Genomic DNA, 19,659 nt, shown 5'->3' with positions numbered 1-19,659 from the left:
GTTACCAAGCACGGTAACGAAACGTCTGCGGAACAACAATCCAGCTCAGCGAGCCAACCAACCTCAACATCCACAACCCGAGCTACAGATCTATTCCAAAACCCAAATACCCTGTCATTGCCCCCATTTACCCACCTCCTCCTGTCATCCAGTACCCCATCCCACATCACTCACCGTGCTTGCCTGCTTTCCCAGTTGTCCCTACCCAAACCCCTGTTAACCCATCCAACCCTTCCCATGTTTCACCATCTCTTGCCCCTTCTGTTCGAACCGCACCCTTCCCTATTGTCACCCTCACCCTAACTCTGCTTTATATTCATCATTTATTGTTGTCCCAGCCCCGTTATACTGATGTTCTTCTATCCCACTGCCTGCACTCTCATTGCCCCTCACTCCCGTTGTTCCCAATGCCCCTTCCCTTATCGCCCTCCTTGTCACCCTTCTAACACATTGACCCCTCTGCCAATGCCCTCGTTGGCTGCCCTTCGCGGAACCGGACCCGTCTCTCATTGTCTCGGTTTCCTCCCCCCGACCTCTCTGCCCCATTCCTCATTGCCGTTGCCCCGAGCCAAGGCCCATTGTCCGGGATCAGGCCTTCGGCTGCAAATTATTGACTGAAGTTGGCGGAAAAGCCAGCGCTAGCCCCGCCCCCAACACTGATTGACGGCTATCTCAGCCAATGCAGGTGTTGGGGGGTGGGGTTGCGCGCCGTACGTCAGGCCGCCTTCCGGTAGGTAGCCAAGCAGCATGTATTATGTCGGTGGCCGGTTGACGGACAGGCTGGGGGACCAATCATCGTGAGGCAAAGGGCGGGACTTCCGTTAGGTGTCCGACCCGCGCAGAGCGTGCAGGACGGAGCAGCCATTTGGCGAAGGAGCGGGAGTGGAGCCGGCAGGTGGGATTCGGGAGGAGGAGAAACTGGGGGCCGGCTGGGCTGGGGAGAATGAGAGAGAGTGGAAAACACCGGGGCGGGGGAAAGGCTGGGGCTAATATCCTCTCCTCGAGCGAGCCTCAATCTCCTAATTGCTCCGGCCGTTTACAGAAAGGAGGGACCTCGGGCGGAAGGGATAGAGCAGGAGGGAGGAGGTGGTGATGGCCTAAAGCATATGGGATGGGAGAGTTCAGAGAGACAGGAGTTAAATTTGGTGAAGGAGGGGGAGGGGATACGAGAGCAGGAAGGGGGATGAGCGAAAAACTGTCAGAGGTAATGTGGGTCCTGGACGGGTGGATATGGAGTCCCCTGGGGTGGGGAGGAGGGGTTGTCCAAGAGAGTATTTTCGGGGGGAGGTGGGATAGGGAAGGAGTCTGAAGAGGCTGTAATTTAGCAGGAAAAGGGAATATGAGGGGTTGGAGCCTGCTGATAAATACTGCAGAAGATGTGGAGTTGGGGTGAAGGAGAAAAGTAAGGGTATCCAGGGAACAGGTCATGGGTTGGGGGGGGCACACTAAGATTGAGGAGAGGTGGACTGGCTGGGATGCAGGGAGAGAGAGAGGGAACCTGGTGAGGAACAGTGTGAGATGCAGGTTAGCAATGGAAGAGCAAAGAATGTGTGGAAGGGATATAGGTGTATGAGAGAGAAACTCTGGTAGTATCAGTGGAGAGAGAAGCAGTTCTTTTATGAAGGGTCTCTGAACTTGAAATGTTAACTCTGTTTATCTCTCCATAGATGCTGCCAGGCCTGAATTTCTCTAGCACGTTCTGTATTTGTTTCAGATCTCCATCCACAGTTTTTTGTTTAAGGTTCTTTTGACGATTTGTAGCTCGGGTTGTGGATGAGGTTTTTGGCTTGCTTGCTGATTATCATGCAGACATTTCATCGCCATGCTCGGAGTCAGTGTGGCCTCCACAGAGAGACACGGAAATTCCTAGAGGCCTGGTTTTCGACTCGTAATGCAATCATCAAACGTGGAATTAGGTACCATATACAAACCCGTGCAGAACAGAACCAGAAACGACACAACCCAACTTAACCGACCGGATCATATAAATACCATACAGAATAGAGCAGAATCGCTTCATTGCAGGCCGCACTGATGATGATATCTAGCATGGTGTGAAACGTCTGTACGATAACCAGCCAGCTCGGCGAGCAAGCTACCTCAGTTTTTTGTTTCGTTTTGAGGTACGAGAGCGGACAAAAGAACCACTGGAGAGTAGGTAGTGTCAGTCTCTTGGGGATGAGTCAAGGGAATAGAACTGGAGTGAGGCTGGTGGCTAAGAGTGAAGTATGGTTGGGAGGGGCAATGAGGATAACCCAGCAGATCGGGCATAGAGTGCCTAAGACAAGATTAGACAAAGCATGTTAGCCCTAGGGAGCTGTACTTTGGCGTACTAATAAGTTTAGAATGATGGATACCTGAGGGAATTCTATCTGCTCCATTCCTTGCCTTACTAACAGCATGCTACCTTTACAAGAACACTTTCACTGCAGAAAGTATACGTATTAGGGTTCAGAAATTGACTTTGATAGACAGGGTGGGGAAAAATAGTTGAATCAGCTTCTCTGAACCTTGTGATATCTGTTGTTTGTTTCCACCAGACAAGATGGCAGAGAATGATGTTGAGAATGAGCTGTTAGATTATGAAGAGGATGATGAAAACCAGACTGCAGCAGAGCCGGCAGCAGCTCCGACTAAGAAAGATGTGAAGGGTTCCTATGTCTCCATTCACAGCTCTGGCTTCAGAGATTTTCTGCTCAAACCAGAGCTGCTGCGAGCCATTGTGGACTGTGGCTTTGAGCACCCTTCAGAAGGTAACATTTCAACCTGAGTCCTTTACTTTTTCTGATATGTTACATCTTGAGTCTTTACTTTTCCTCTAGGCTTGTGATTGACACCCTCCTGACTGATGCTTTCACTTTTAACCTTTGGGATTGTGGTGCAGTTGACAGGGTCATCAACTAATTCTAGGCCAGAAGCAAATAGATTCTTGACCATTAGTGGACTCAATGATGGGGGTGGAACATGATCTTATCGAATGGTGGAGCAACTCGAGGGGTCAAATGACCTGCTTCTTGTTCATGTGTACCGTTACTACCTGATGGAACAAAAATGGGTTAGCACGCTCCAGCGATCCCAGAAACAAAATTAGCTTGACCAATAATGGCCCAAATACTCTAAAGTCATTGGAGCAGCACAGTCAGGAGCTGTGCACTGGAACTTGTCAGAATTTTAGACCCAGTAGATGTTGGAATTGCCCATGAAATTGGATTTGGAATGATATGTAGTTGAGTTTAGGTGAACTGGTTTTGGAGTACTCTTGTGGGACAGAAACATTAGCGTAGAGCATTTCGGCCTAGTAGCCTGTTTTACTGCTGTACTTTCCTCTCAGATTTATCAGTGTAAATGTTTGGCCCAAGTGGGATTGAATGTTTTGATTTCCATGTTTTTATTTCTGGATAGGGTAGAGGTAAATGGCCAGTCCATCACAGATTGACATGGTACGTACAGACATGTGAATTGGGAATGGGAGGAGGCCATACGGTTCCTCCAATTTGCTCCACCATTTAATAAGATCATGGATGATCTCATAGACTCAACTCCACCTACCCTGATAACCTTTTCAGTCCTTCGTTGGTCAAAAATTTTCCTCATACCACCTTGAAAGTGTTCAGTGATGTTGCACCTCCACTCCTTGGGGAAGAGATTTCCAAAGACCCACGACCCCGTTTGAAAAATTTTTTCCTCATCTACATCCCTTTGCAGAATCGTGCTCTTGACATGCACTTTGCCAAAGACACAAAGATATTAGAAAATATTGTAATGTTGCATTAAGCCGCTCTATCCAAGTTTATATGTATCGTAAATCATCGAGGCTGCAGCACTAATCTGCACAGTATATTACTCTACAGCAACGTCAGCTCACCTTCTCTCAAAGCTGTGCCATTCCCCAGTTTCACTTCATCCATCATCCCATCTATCTCTTTCTTTCAGTCACCAAGGCCCCCAAGCAATACACAACATCTTGCTCACGTGCCCACTTGTCTGTCCTTGGCATGTTGCAATGTTCCAACGAATCACAGTGCAAACTGGAGGAGCAACATGTGAGCTCAAAATCAGGCAGTTTACAACCTTCTGGGCTGAATATTGAGTTGAACACCTTCAAATTATGAACACAGTCGTTGCATTTCATTTAGCTTTGCTTGTTACATTGTCTGTTACCTTCTGTCCCCTTCCCCCACCCCAGTGGGATTGTGTGTTCTTTCCAGTCTGGCAAATAGACACACCTTTATTCTGCCTTTCTCACATTTTCTGATCACTTAATCTGATCTATCTACATCATTTCTCTCCCAGCACTCCAGCCAAGCCCCCCCCACCCCCGCAACTAATGCATAAATGCTTCCCCCTCCACACTTCACTTTAACTCTGATGAAGAGTCATCTAGACTCAACGTTAGCTTGGTCTCTCTCCATGGATGCTGCCTGACCTGCTGTGATCTAGAAAAATTCAGCATTTTTTATTTTCTTTCCACAGTACACCTCTAGTTATATGCCAGTGTGAAAACAGCCATTTATACCCATTTTCTGCTTCATTTCAACTAATCAGTCCTCACATGCCAGCATGCTCTGTGCACTATAAGTATCTAAAATTTTTGTAGCACTATCTTAATGGCATTTTGTATAGTAAGTTTGCAGGGGACATGTAGATTGGTGGAGTTGCCGATAGTGCTGATGATTGTGAAAGGGTATAACAAGATTTGGATAGGTTGGTGACTTGGGCACAGAAATGGCAGATGGAGTTTAATCCAGACAAATTCAAGGTGGTGCATTTTGGAGGATCAACTTTAGGTGTGAATTATACTGTAAACGGCAGAACCCTTAGGAACATTAACATACAGACAGATCTGGATGCGCAGGTCCACAGTTCCCTGAAAGCGGCAACATTGGTTGCCAAGGTGATTAAAAAGGCAATGGCATGCTTGCCTTCATCGGCTGGGGCATAGAGTACAAGAGATGGCAAACCAAGTTGCAGCGATGTAAAACCATTGTTAGGCTACATTTGGAGTATTGTGTGCAGTTTTGGTCGCCACACCACCAGAAGGACGTGGAAGCTTAGGAGAGAGTGCAGAGAAGGTTTACCAGGATGTTGCCCACTCTCTACAGCATTGGCTAGGAGAAAACGTTAAAAGGACCAGGTTTGTTTTCACTGGAAAGATGGTGGCTGAGAGGAGGCCTGATAGAGGTCTACAAAATTATAAGATGCGTAGATAGGTTGGATAGTCAAAGGCTGTTACCCAGGGTTGAAGCTTCAATGACAAGAGGGCAAAGGTTCAAGGTGAGAGGGCAAAAGTTTTAGGGAGATGTGCGAGGGACATTTTTCATGCAGGAGACTGGAACACACTGCCAGAAGAGGTGGTGGAAACAGGCACATTGGTGACATTTAAGAGGTATCTGGATTGATATATGAATAAGGAAGGAATAGGGGGATACGGACCAAATTAAAGTGGAAGATTTGTTTTTTTTAGTTTAGTTAGGGCATAATGATCGGCACAGGCTTGGAGGGTCGTATGGCCTATTCCTGTGTTGTATTTCTCTGTCCTTTATAAAATACCTTCTGAAAATCTGAGTACAGCACAGCCTACACTTTTTCCTTTTATCCTCATTGTTTATTATTTCCTCCAATAAATTGGTCAGATGTAATTTCTCATTTGCACAACGTTATTGAATGTGCTTGTTTCCCTTACAATTTTGAGTGTCCTGAACTAACCTTGATTTTTTACATTCTGCCAACATTTTCCCTTTGAAAGATGTTAAGCTAATCTATCTATTATTTCCTGCTTTCTGTCTCTGTCTTTTATTGAGTAAAGGAATCCAATCTGATGGGACCTTTTATATAATCTAAGAAATCTTGGGAAATTAAAACAAATGCATCTGCTACCTCAGCAGTTACAACTTTTAAACACTTGGATGAAATTCATCAGGGACTTTGACATGTTTTATTTACAATAATTTTCTTAGTACCCTTTCCCTGGTGGTTGTAATTGTTTGAAGGTCCTTGTTCCCTTTGACACTCTGATTCATGATTATTTAAGTTATTTGGCTTCTCGACAGAGTAGAGAAAATGCCATTTCTTCATTTTCCTTTAATTCCCCTGACACACGAGGAACAATGCTGTGTATATTTCTTTTTTAAATACCTGTAGCAGCTCCTATTACTGGTGATAATTTTAGCTAGCCTTCTCTAATATCTCCCTCCTAACCTTGTCTAATATTCAGATCAGCTATTAATCATTATATGCTTTTTTATTTCCATTTAATACAATTTTTAATTTCCTTAACCACAAATGTTGCATCCTTCCCTTGGTTTCTTTCTTACTAGAATGAGTATTTACTGAACAGTCTAAAATATATCCGTATGTGTCTGTCCCTGTATCTCTACTGATCTATTCTTTAACCTGCTTTCCAAGTTCACTTTAGCCAACTCTGTCTTCATGTCCTCATAATTGTTTAAGTTTAGAACACTTGTCTTGGGTGCACAGTTCTCCTTCAAATGAATGCAAAAATCAGTCACTGCATGATCACTGCCATCAAGGGGTGCCTTTTCCATGAGGTCATTAATTAATCCTATGTCATTACACACTACCAAATCTAGTATAGCCTGCTGTCTGGATTGGTTAGAGAACTTGCTGCTCTAGCCTCAGAATGTGTGGTGTGGTAAATAACTGTATGCCTACTCTCTCTGCAGTGCAACATGAGTGTATTCCTCAGGCCATTCTCGGGATGGATATCCTTTGTCAGGCCAAATCTGGAATGGGAAAGACTGCTGTATTCGTTCTTGCTACTCTGCAGCAGTTGGAAGCTGTTGACGGGCAGGTAATCTTATCAGATGTGACTGCCAGGATAGACTCGTCACGTAATAGTGTAGTGAACATGTACTGTGACAAAACGGTCACCTAAATTAGTACACAATTGAATCGCCTACTGGTAGTGATTTTAGCTGTTTATGTTGAAATTGAGGCTGTCAAAACAAATCTGTGCTAAATTCAATGGAAACTCCAATAGCCCTGAACCCACTTCATCCACTGGAAATTTAACTGGATCTATTCTATGCAAAGTGCTTTCACTGCACAAATTATTCTTGCCTGACATGAATCAACAGAATAAGTTTGAATTCATGTTGTGTTTTTTTGCTTTGGCCTTGTGAAATGTGGACATCCCTTGCAAGGCCAGCATTACTTGCCTGTCCTGAATTGTCCTTGAACTGAATGGCTTAATCAGCCAATTCAGAGGGTAGTTAAGAGGCAGAAACATTGCTACGGGTTTGGAATTGCACCTAGGCAAGACTGGATTGGGAAGCAAACTTTTTTTGACCAGGTGTAGTTTGAACAGCAATTGATAAGTCCTCCTCATCTATACTGAGACTAGCTTTCAGTTTTTGAATTTAAATTCCAGCAGCTACCGTGGTAGGGTTTGAACCTGTCTCCAGAGTAGTAACCTGGGCCACTGGATTATTAGTTCAATAAAAACAAACTATCTCCCCAGACTTGCTAAATGCAAGACTATAAGTGGTTTCTTGATTATGGGCAGGGTCCCTCTTTTATTTATGGAATATTATGAATATTACACTGCCAGTGTGGTAATGTTCAGCTGGTGGTTTTGTTTCTCACAATTCCACTGAAGGTGTGTGTGGATCGCTGCAGGGTTGGCATGACATGCCCATTCCCTTTGCTGTCTTAAGTTCCTTTGACTGTTTTGAGCTCAGGTGCTTGAAGTATCAACCAGAAAATTCATTGTAGCTGTACATCTCACATGTACCCTTCTCACTTTTTAAATCAGGTGTCTGTTCTTGTCATGTGTCACACAAGAGAGCTGGCTTTCCAAATCAGTAAAGAATATGAGAGGTTCTCCAAGTACATGCCAAATATCAAGGTAAGTGCCGTGAGTGCCTTGTATTTGTGCTTCAACCTCCTATGAATGGCTGGTCTTTAGATCTTTAAAAGTAATGAACCTCAAACTACAGACAACAGGTTGATTTGAAGCCAGCCAACTCCGGTAGTAAAGGTATCCCTGGAGAGAGTATCAGCAGCATGGTTAACAAGACACCTCTAGAACCTATTGCAATCGATGTAAAAGCTTCCAGTGGACTGGAACAAAGAAATAGTAACAAAGGGTGCCAAAATAAAATGAACAAAGCTAAATTATGATAGAAAAAATGCAAAATAAAGAAGTGGATAGCAAAAGCTTTTATAAATAGATGAAGGGGGAGAGAGTAGCTAAAGTAAATGTTGATTCCTTGGGGATGAGACTGGGGAGTTAGTGGTGAGCAGGCAAATGGCAGAGTCACTAAACCAAAACTTGGTTTGTGTTTTTCGGGTGGAGGACATTAGTACAGTCCCACTAGTAACCAGTAATACAGAGTTTATAGGAATAGAAGAACTGGAGGGCTTAATAATGTTGCAATCTCCAGATTACTCTCAGTGGCGCAGTTACTGATATAGAAATAGGAAGGTGGGTCAGTAGAGTCTGTGTACAGTTCTGGTCGCCTTGCAATAGGAAGGATATTATAAAATTGGAGAGGGTTCAGAAGATTGACCAGGATGATGCTGGAACTGGAAGGTATGAGTAATAAGGGGAGGCTGGGGCTTCTTTCACTGGAGCATAAATGGCTGAGGGGTGACCTTGTAAAGATTTATAAAATCATGAGGGGCACAGATAAGGTGAATAGCAAAGATTTTTTCCCTAGAGTGAGAGAGTTCGAAACTATATGGCATCATTTTAAGGTGAGAGGAGAAAGATTTAAAAGGGACTTGAGGGGGCAACCTTTTCACGCAGAGGGTGATTTATATATAGAATGACCTGCCAGAGGAAGGGCTAGATGCACATACAGTTACAGCATTTAAAAGATATTTGGACAGGTACATGAATGGGAAAAGTTTAGAGGGATGTGGGCCAAATGCAGGCAAGTGGGTGTAGTTTAGTTTTGGAGACTTCGTCAGCATGGACGAGTTGGACTGAAGAGTCATACAGCATGAAACAGACCCTATGAACATGTTGCAAAAGGGGTCGTGTAGGAAGAAGGGCTTTAGATTTTTTGTTCACTGGGGCGGTTTCTGGCGTAAGTGGAATCTGTGCAGACTTGATGTGTTGCACCCGAATCAGAATGGTTCCAATATCTTTGCTAGGAGGCTTGCTTGTGCTGCTGGGGAAACCTTTATCTAAGTTGGCAAAGGGGTGGGGCACAGAGTAGATGTAAAGTCAGTAAAAGGTTCAGTCAGATTTGGAAGGAACACTACGATAGTTCAGGCAGACAAGATATGGGCACGTTAAAGCACTTGAGAGAGCCAGAAAGCTAAATTCTATCAATTTTAATGCAAGGAGTGTGATTGATGAGGTGGATCAGCTCAAGGCAGTATGATATTGTTATAATCACCTGAGACATAACTGCAGGAAGGGCACTACTGGCAGTTTAGCATTCCAGTGTGTAGAGGTTTCAGGTGTGATTGGAGGTGGTGCGGGGAGTGAAAACGAAGTGGTGACATTGCACTATTGATAAAGGAAACCATAACTGCAGTCGTATCCTTCTATTCCCTGCCCCATAAACATTGAAGTTGTAGCTGCCTCCTCCACCACCACCGGCACATTCCAAAATAAACTTGCTTCTCGCATCTTCTTTAAACTTAGCCTCTCTTACCTTAAACATGTGTGTCCTGGTAATTGATATTTCTATCCTATGAATATATATATATTTAAAAATAAAGTGTGGCTCAGTGGTTAGCACTGCGACCTCACAGTGCCAGGGACCCAGGTTCGATTCCAGCCTCAGCCGGCTATCTGTGTGGAGTTAGTACGTTGACCCCGTGTCTGTGTGGGTTTCCTCCCACATTCCAAAGATATGCGGTTTAGGTGGATTAGCCATGCTAAGTTGGCCATCGTGTCCAGGGTGGGGAAATGCAGGGATAGGATAGGGTCAGGGTGGAGCTGGGTGGGATGCTTTTCAGAGGGTCAGTGTGGAATTGATGGGCTGAATGGCCTGCTTTCACACTGGGGATTCTATGAAAAAGACTCGCAACTATCCATTCTGCTCAAACCTTTCATAATTTGTAAGCATCTATCAGGTCGCTCCATATCTTTCCTTCAAGTGAAAACAAAACAAGTTTGTCCAATCTCTCCTCGTAGCTAGTATCCCCCAAACCAGGTAACATCCTGATAAGCTGTTTCTGTATCCTCTACGAAGCCTCCACACCCTCCTGATAGTGTGGTGAGCAAGAACTGTACACGATATTCCAAATGTGGTCTAAAGTTCTAAACAGCTGCAACATTGCCATTTTTTATGCTTTGTCCCCGACTGATTAAGGCAAGCAGGCTATGTGCTGCCTTGACCATCATGTCCACTTGTATTACCACTTCCAGGGAGCTGTGGACCTGTACGTATAGATGCCTCTATGTTGATACTACTAAGGGTTCTGCCATTTACTGTATACTTCTCTCCTGCATCAGATCTTCCAAAATGCATCACCCCACATTTGTCCGGATTAAACTCCACCTGTCATTTCTCCACTAATACCGCTAACCTATCTATATCCTGCTGTATCCTCTGGTGGTACTCCTCGTCGTCCACAGTTCCTCCAATAAAAACTACAGGGGTCCCACCTCTGGTCATGGATCTCCAATCAGAAAAAAGCCCTTCCGCCACTACTATCTCCTATGACTAAGCCAGATCTTTATCCATTTTACCAGCTCACCGTGGATCCTGTGTGAGTGACCTCCTGTATTAGCGTGCCATGAGCAACCTTGTCAAAGGCTTTGCTAAAGTCGCTATAGATAACATGGACTGCAGTGTCCTCACCAATCATCTTTGTCATGTCCTTAAAAGACTCAATCAGATTTGAAGACATGATCTTGCCCACACACAGCAATGCAGCCTATGGTCACCTGATGAAGGAGCAGTGCTCCAAAAGCTTGTGATTTCAAATAAACCTGTTGGACTATAACCTGGTGTCGTGACTTCTGACTTTGCCCTTTAAAAGAGCAAAGATTCCTACATGTCAGACATTGATTAACCCTCAAGCAGCTGCCCTCAATCTACATTGCCTAGTTCCTGCCTACTATTGTTTCAGTTAGCCTTCTCCCAGTTTAGTACTTTCACCCAAAGATTATTCTTATCTTTATCCATAAGTATCTTTAAGGCTTAACAGAATTATGGTCGCTGTTCCTGAAATGCTCCCCCATTGAAACTTCAATCAACCAGCTGGACTCATTCCCCAATATCAGTCTAGTATTGACCATTTCCTAGTTGGACTATTTACATATTGTTCCAAAAACTGTCCTGGACACACCTAACAAATTCTCCCCATCCAAGATCCTGGCACTAAGCAAGTCCCAGTCATTGTAGGGAACGTTAAAATCAGCCACCACAGCGCAGTTGTTTTTATTTTTCCATAGTCTGTCCACACACAATCTGTTCCCTTATTACCCACTGGTTATTTGGAGGCTTTTAGTCCAATTCGCTTAGTGATTCTACCCTTCTTGTTCCTGAGCGCTAACCATATATCCTCTCTGGATGTACCCTCCAAGGTGTCCTCCCTCAGTACAGTTGTGATATTCCACCTTATCAATAACGCAACTCCCCCACCTCTTTAACATCCTCTGTCGCCTGAAAAGTCTAAATCCCAGAACGTTAAGCTGCCAGTCTTGTCCCCCTCTCAACTGAATCTCTGTAATAGCTACAACATTTATATGGCTTAATCCAAGCTCTAAGCTCATTGGGTTTATCTGTTTTACTACTGACATTAAAACCAATAAATCTTGGACTGCCAGTCCTGCCGTGTTCAGTAACCTGTCCTGGTCTGTTCTTCTGTTCGTCTTACAAGCCTAAGTGTCATCTACTAGCTGACCTACTGCTCTGGTTCCTGCCACACCGATTTAAAACCTCCTGAGTGGCAGTAGCAAACCTCCTTGCCAGTTGGTGCCCCCTCCAGTTTAGGTGCAACCTGTTCTTGCGTTAGGTACAGTGTGTTAAAAACAGGGAGGCCATTAGGGTGTGTAGGAGGTGCTGATAAAAGAAATTAGGAGGGCAGAAGAGTGGCCACAGAACATTTTGGTAGAAAGGTTTAAGGAAAACGTAAAGGCATTTTATGAGAATATTAAGAGCAAGAGGATTACTAGGGAAAGAGTGTCTTATTTGAGACCAAAGGAGTAATCTGTGCGTGGAACCGGAGAAGCTGGATAAAGCCTTAAAAGAATTTTTTTACTCACAAAGAGAAAAGAGATTATAGCTGGAGATTTTAGTTGAGATGGACACACTTAATAAGGAGGAGATAGGATTATTGTTGGCAGGCTTAAAGGTGCATAAATTCCCAGGGCCTGGTGAGATGTATTCCAGGCTGCTATGGGAGGCAAGGGAGGAGATTGCTGGGGCCCTGGTGGAGATAGTTAATACTTTGCTGGCTGCAGGTGGAGTGCTGAATATCTGGAAGATCAGTGTTGTGGTTCCCTAATTCAAGAAGGGTAACGGGGATGGGCCAGGTAATGACAGACCAAGTTCGTATGACATCAATGGTCGAGAAAATTCTGAAGGACTGAATAAATTAACACTTGGAATGGCGAGTATTAATCAGGGATAGTCAGCACAGGTTTGTTGGAGGATGATCCTGTTGGACTAATTTGAATTAGTTGAAAAGATAACTAAATATATTGATGTTGATGTGGACTTCAGTAAAGCCTTTGACAAGGTCACACGTGGAAGGCTGGTCCAAAAAGATGAGCCCATGGGATCCAAAGTAATTTGGCAGATTGTATCCTACATTGGCCTGCAAATAGGAGGCAAAGGGTGATGATGGAAGGATGTTTTTATTATTGGAAGCCTGTGACCAACAATGTGGTGTTGGGATACTTGCTGCTTGTTATGGACATTTAACGACTTTGGTGTGTATGTAGAAGGTATAATGAATAAACTCAAAAAAATCGTAATGTTGATTGGAGGATGGTCTCAGGCCACAGTCTGATTTTGATCAGCTGGTGAATTAGGCGGAGCAGTGGCAGGTAGAGTTTAATCCTAGTAAGTGTGAGGTAATGCATTTTGAAAGGTCTGATAAAGGAAAGGTTTATGCAATGAATGGTAGGTCCCTGGGGAGTACTGGGGAACAAAGGGACCTTGGTGTACATGTCCATAGTCTTGAGTGTCAACGCAAGTAGACCTGGTAGGGAAGAAGGCATACTAGATACCTGCTTTTATTAGCCAGGGCAAGGAATTCTTGTTACAACTTTATAAAACATTGGTTAGGCTGCAGATGGAATGCTGTTTCAGTTCTGGTCGTCACACTCTCGGAGGAATGTGACTGCACTGGAACGGATGCAGAGATTTGCCAGGATGTTGCCTTGGATGGAAAGTCTGTTATGCTTGTTTTACTTAGAGCAGAGGAGGTTGAGCAGTGATTGATTTGAGGTATACTGTCATAAAGTGGAGAATGACCCCCACCCCTGAGAACTAAAGCCGAAACAACCAAAGAGGAGCACCTCGCCCAATAATCTGTAAAAGGAGTGTGAAAAGTAACCTGCCTTTCAGCAACTTCAGGTGGTTAAATAAAACAAATCCCTGACACTCATTTTACAATCAACAAGTGACAGTTTATTTGTCTAATTCCAACTGTGAACAAATGAACTAAAGTATTAATAAACAGAATAATTCCCTTATAACTACTAACTATTCCTGAATAGAACAAGATTCTAATAGTATGCTATTACAACAAATACAAGTCCCACTTCCGAAACGTCAGCCTTCCTGCTCCTCTGATGCTGCTTGGCCTGCTGTGTTCATCCAGCTCTGCAACTTGTTATCTCTATATAAAATTACAGCCGGTTTCAGTGTCTTCCGGAATGTCCTGCGCCGTCTCCGTCGAATGTCCTGTCAGGAATATTGACTAGATCTACCAGTACCTTTTGATTTTTCTTAGATGGTGCTTTTTCTAAGACTTTAGAGAAGCCTGAGAGTCAGCGATTCTTTCTTGAGAGCTATTAACTCTTGGCAGATGGCAGTTAGTTCTCCTGTCTTTGCCCAAATGCCCTTTCTTTTATACCCTTGATGACATAAATCTCTTGCAATAGGATTGGTCCTATGTTGTCAAAACCATCAGATTTAAATTTAATTGGATTTTGGTATCTAAATGTCTGGTGCAAATTAATTGGCTAAATTCAAAATTTGTTGTCTTGGTATCAAAACAATACTGCTGCTTGGCCTGCTAACTGTGCAGCCTTTTGATACAAATGTTTCAGTTCGGGTGTCCTCTGTACTTGCAGAATTTCAAGTTCCTGACAGATTTTTTTAAAATCTGTCAGCATAGAATAAATCACATCATCTTTCAAAGGGACTATGCAATGCTTTCCCTCCCTAGAATTTTACAAACACCACATTCTAACTTTCTGCTTCCAAATCCACAAGTACTCTACCCAACTTTGCAACACCTCCCCCCTTAAGAAAATAATGAGCCATCATTATGAATAGATAGCTTCATTTTTTTCTTTTAAAATCTTAATTCCTTAATATTATTAGATCCATAGCTCATTAATCTAGAGTTACACATTTCCTGCTAATTCTGTAAACGTATAACATTGTACACTATCGTTTTTATTTTATATGAAGATTTTTCTCTTAAACCCATAATTAAGTATCCATGATAATATTTTCACGACCTACAACATGTATAATTTGTAAGCTAAATGCTTGTAATATAAGACTCCAACAAAACAACCTGGTGTTCTTGTCCTTAAATTTTCCCAGAAAGGTGAAAGGATTGTGATTGGTATGTGCAATCATCTCTGATGCATTGTTTGCAGCATAAATGTTGTAAGGCCAGTACCAAACTCACTAACTTTCTCAATGGTTGAATATCTTTTCTGGTGTTTTTTTTTTGGAAAATAACTGGCCTTTCAATTCTGCAATCATCCTCCTGTAACAGCACAGCTCTAACACCTACATGGCTTGTGTCAATGGTGATTGTTAAAGGGTATTAAGAAATTTGGCGTGGCAAAAACTGGTGTGGTGGTTAACACTGCTTTTAAATTCTCAAATGCCTCCTGGCATTGCTGTGTCCACCAGAATTTTGTATTCTTAACAAATCCGTCAACAGTGCCACTAGCTATTAAAGTTTGGTACAAATTTCCTGTAGAATCCGCTCAATCCTAAAAATTGTAGCACTTCCTTCTTTGAGGATGGTCTTGGAAATTCCTCGATGGCTTCTTCACGTTTCTCAGTGTCATCCGTCCATGTCCAATGTTGTGCCCTAAGAACATCGTTTCCGCCTTCACGAACTCTGTTTTCACCAAGTTCATGACCAACTTTGCTTCCCATAGTCTTTCAAAGAGCTCTGCCAAATGCTGTGTGATCTTTGCACGATTGGCTAAAGATCAGTAAGTCATCTACATAGATGGCACAATTAGTCAATCCTGCAACAACTCTGTTCATAAGTCTTTGGAAAGTGGCTGGTGTGTTTTTCATTCCAAAGGGCATTACTTCAACTTGATATAACCCACTTGGGGTTACAAAAGCAGAAATTACTTTTGCTCTCTCCGACGAAGGTACTTGCCAGTAACTGCAAAGTAAGTCCAATTTTGTGATGTAAGTGGCTTGTCCTACTTTTTCTACACAGTCCTCCAGCCTTGAGTCAGATTTGGTCATGGTGTTGACCTTCCAATAATTTATGCAGAATCATTGAGTACCATCAGGTTTGGGAACCAACACAATTGGCGGCCTCCACTCACTTTAATTTGGTTTTATGATGTCTTCTTGGAGGATCACTTCTATTTCCTTCTGAACATGCATTGCTTTGAGAGGATTAAGCTTGTAGGGGTGTTGTTTTATCGGAACAGCGTTCCCTACGTCAATCTCATGTACTATGGAGTTAGTCCTCCCCGTTCTATTTCTACATCTGTCCTCCTAGAGCTGTAACAAGTCTTTCAATTCACACTTCTCTGTTCCTGGAGCAGAGAGCCCACTACCCTATCCCATTCTTTAAAGACTTCCTCATTATTCAGTTTATTACAAAAAAAAAACAAAATTGAGAAGCATCAACAGGATAGATCATGTCAATCTTATCCCCATGACAGATGTGTCTAAAACCAGAGGGCATATAATTTATGGTGAGGAGTAATTGCTTTAGAGGGGATATGAAGAAAAGAAATTTTTGCCCGGGATGGTAGAAGATACAATGAGATGGCGGTGGAGGCAGGTACTCTTGCAGCATTTAGGTAGCATCTTAATGAGCATTTGAAATGCCAGGAACTAATAGGCTACAGACTAAGTGCAGGTAACTGAGATTTGTATAGTTTGATGTTTGTTGATTGTCATAAATTAGCTGAGCTGCAAGGCCTGTTTCTATGATTCTGATCATCATCTCTGTGGAAAATGTGCTGTGTAAACTATTGGGAAATGAAAGTAGACAGGTCCCCAGGGCCTGATAGTCTACATCCTAGGGTCTTAAATGAAGTGCCGGCAGAGATATCAGATCCATTGGTTGTAATATTCCAAAATTCCTTGGATTCAGTGGATTGGAAAAATGCTAATGTGATGGTCTTATTTAAAAGGGAGGGAGTCAGAAAGTAGGAAACTATAGACCAGAGGCCTGACAGGTAAGGCAGCTGAAGTTGGCATGGATGGGAATGTGGGAGTGGGATACCACAGTTATTATAGAAACATGGCTGAGGGAAGGACAGCACTGGCAGCTGAATATACGTGGTATAGACGCTATATGAAGAGTAGAAGAGGAGGAGACAGAGGACGGGGAATGGCATTTTTGATTAGGGACAAAATTATGGTTGTACTTAAGATACGCCTGAGGGATCGCCCAGTGAAATTCTACACATGGAACTGAGAAATAAGGGGGCGATCATTTTGATGGAATCATACTATTACGCCCCCCCCCCGTAGTCAGTGGGAAATTGAGGATCAAATATGTAGGGAGATCTCGGATATCAAAGATCAAAGTCCAAACCAAAAGGGTTGGTATGAAGTTACTTTTCTCAGTTCTTTTTTCCTCTTGTATTTTGGTAATGATGTCATACTGTTGACTGCAGCAATCCTCAAATTAGTACCTGGTCAGTTGGACCTAGGTCTTGGCTTTATTTGGAATTTTGTTTTCTTTTTGAAAAGTCTTGCTGCGTTTCCTCCTCAATTATACAAAAGGATCCAGTTTGCTTTTTGACTTCTGTTTTCCAGCTGGTGCTGAGGTCTATTATACACCATACTCAAACCAATACAAAGCTTGTTCCTGGCCAGTTAAATTGCCAAGAGTGATTTCTTAAACTAGAGTTGATTTCCCTGAAACCTAAATGATTAAGGGATAATTTTTCTTATTAACTTTTCAAGATATTAGGAGCAGTTGTTGGTTTGTCTTTCAACTTTGTTTCTGTTGCCTGCATATGTGCATGCTTGGATATATAACACTGCACCCTTTTTTTTAAAATTGTACCAAAAATTAATCGTCACCCTGAATCCATTTCAGCAGTTTGTGTTTTCTTTTTATTGATTCCTGAGGGACGCAATTATCTCTGTCTCTTCAGCCTGAGAAACAGCTATTCCCCTATGCTATCTGTTTTCTACATTTCAGCCCATTATATATGCCTGTAGTCACTGCCCCTTTTATTTCATTAGATTGAATTTTACTAACCAGCGGTAAATAGATTTGAGATCCATATGCACACCAATTGTGCTACATTCATGAACCCTCTCTGTTACTTCATCAAAGAACTGTATCCAGTCAGTTTAACATTATTTATCTTTTCATAAATGCACATTGACTGATTAAGCTGCATTTTTCCATGTGTCGTTTCATTTGTTCCCAGATTATTGTCTGTTTTTAAAAAAAAATTCCCCACCCATTGAAATTAGGCAGACTGGCCTGTAGATGGCACTTATTCCTTTTTCTTGAACATTGATGTAATATTCTGGCTCAACTCCCTCATCAAAGAATGATTAGAAAGTTGTGACCCATGCGTTTGCTGTTTCCACTCTTAGTTCCCTCAGCCGCTTAGGATGCATTTTATCTGGACCAATATCTCTACTACTAGATTGAGGATTCTGCCAGTGACAGAGAAACAATCAGACAGATGCAAACTCCTCAATATCTCCAGTCATACGCTGCCTCCAAGAGAGGTATATTTGGCCTTGAATCAACCCTGTGTCTTTGGTATGGCTTTGTACAAATTCCCCAAATAACTACTATTGATAGATGCTGTATATATTTATATCCTCTGCTTAATTTTATTCCTTTTGATCTGCTTGATTACTGATATGTTTGTGCAATTGCTGTTACTCCTCGGTTTAAATTACTTTGAAGCGGAAGATAGAGGTGTGAAGTCGTGTTTATACCAAATTCGCATTTTAAAATCCACACTGTTTGCAGTTCAATCTATGAAGCAGATTCACCTCCTCTATTTCGTTCCCAAGGTGTGTACTTCCGTAGGTAATCCTCTGAATGCACCCATGTTTTCTTTTTTGTTTTAAACAGGCAGCTGTATTCTTTGGAGGGTTGTCAATCAAAAAAGATGAAGATATCCTGAAGAAGAATTGCCCTCATATTGTAGTGGGGACTCCGGGGCGGATCCTGGCCCTTACACGTAACAAGTCACTCAATCTAAAATATGTCAAACACTTCGTGTTAGATGAGTGTGACAAGATGCTGGAGCAGCTTGGTTAGTGGAGTGTCTCTCAACTTGTTTTTTTTTTGTCGTAGGGCATTCCTTTTAATTAGTGTTAACTGGCATCTTTCAGGCTGACTTTTGGGACTTTCTGCCTACTCTAATTGAGGACCAGGTTTGGGATTTAATGTCCATGTTAGTGAATTGCATAAGGACAAAACAAATGCATTATACCACTGTAATCTTGAGTTCTGCTTTGGTTCCTGGATTGGGTGAATGAATTGCCATTTCTGTGCAGCTCTAATTGGCCTGATTACCTTAGACAATGGAAATAGTGGAATGTCCCTCTTCACTGACTATAATCACTTTCATCCCTTCTGTCCCTGTGTGGTGGAATATACAACCATCTGGGTCACATGTGAAGTAGAACAGGATCCATGCTCACAGGCAGTTTGCACATTAAGTACCCTGATGAGTTGAATGTAGTTGCACTGTACTTGAGAATTGAGACTCGAGTCTCCTGATCTTGTAGGCAGTGCTGCTGAGCCAATATTTTATGGACAAAAAATATGTACATTCTCACTATTTATTACACAAGCTTGATGAGTGAAAGGATGTAAGCCAGGCAAATAGTGAACTAGTTGCTGCTAAGGAAAGATTAAAGAACATAGAACGTGGTAAGAGCAACAAAAAAATCATCTAATCAAGCAGAATCAACATGGCTTCATGAAAGGAAAATCGTGTTGTTATTAGAATTTTTTGAGGAAATCTTAACCAGAGTGGATAGAGGGGAGCCAGTAGATACATTGTAATTGGACTTCCAGAAGGTGTTCACCAAGGTACCTCAAAAGGTTAAGTCATGAAATAAGTGCCCATAATGTTGAAGGTAGTGTATTGGAATGGATAGAGTTTTGACAGGAAATGGAAAGTGAGGATAAAGGTTTCTTTTTCAGGTTGGCAACCTGTGGCCACTGCTGGGAAGACAACTGTTTATGTTGTATATTAGTGATGTGGAGGGAGTAAATGTGTTGTAGCTAAATTTTCAGACAACACTTTTGTAAAGGTTAAACTCTACCCACTATAGTTTAGAA

The 19,659-nt window shown here is 42.5% G+C and overlaps 1 protein-coding gene across 1 annotated transcript in view; it reads left to right on the top strand.

The window, feature by feature from the left end:
• The first annotated feature begins 772 nt into the window (after positions 1 to 772).
• The window catches only part of LOC109911840 (spliceosome RNA helicase DDX39B), a 40,861-nt gene continuing 21,974 nt past the window's right edge, over positions 773 to 19,659 (top strand). The window contains exons 1-5 of the mRNA XM_020511219.2: positions 773 to 895; positions 2,541 to 2,753; positions 6,684 to 6,811; positions 7,775 to 7,867; positions 18,439 to 18,622. Of these exons, the coding sequence (XP_020366808.1) occupies positions 2,546 to 2,753; positions 6,684 to 6,811; positions 7,775 to 7,867; positions 18,439 to 18,622 (613 nt within the window). The 5' untranslated portion in view covers positions 773 to 895; positions 2,541 to 2,545. The remainder of the gene's footprint in view (positions 896 to 2,540; positions 2,754 to 6,683; positions 6,812 to 7,774; positions 7,868 to 18,438; positions 18,623 to 19,659) is intronic.

Source organism: Rhincodon typus, chromosome 38 (assembly GCF_021869965.1).
Source record: "Rhincodon typus isolate 14 chromosome 38, sRhiTyp1.1, whole genome shotgun sequence".
Lineage (NCBI taxonomy): Eukaryota > Metazoa > Chordata > Chondrichthyes > Orectolobiformes > Rhincodontidae > Rhincodon > Rhincodon typus.
Note: the sequence above shows the minus strand (reverse complement) of the source record. Positions and strands in the feature narration are given on the sequence as shown.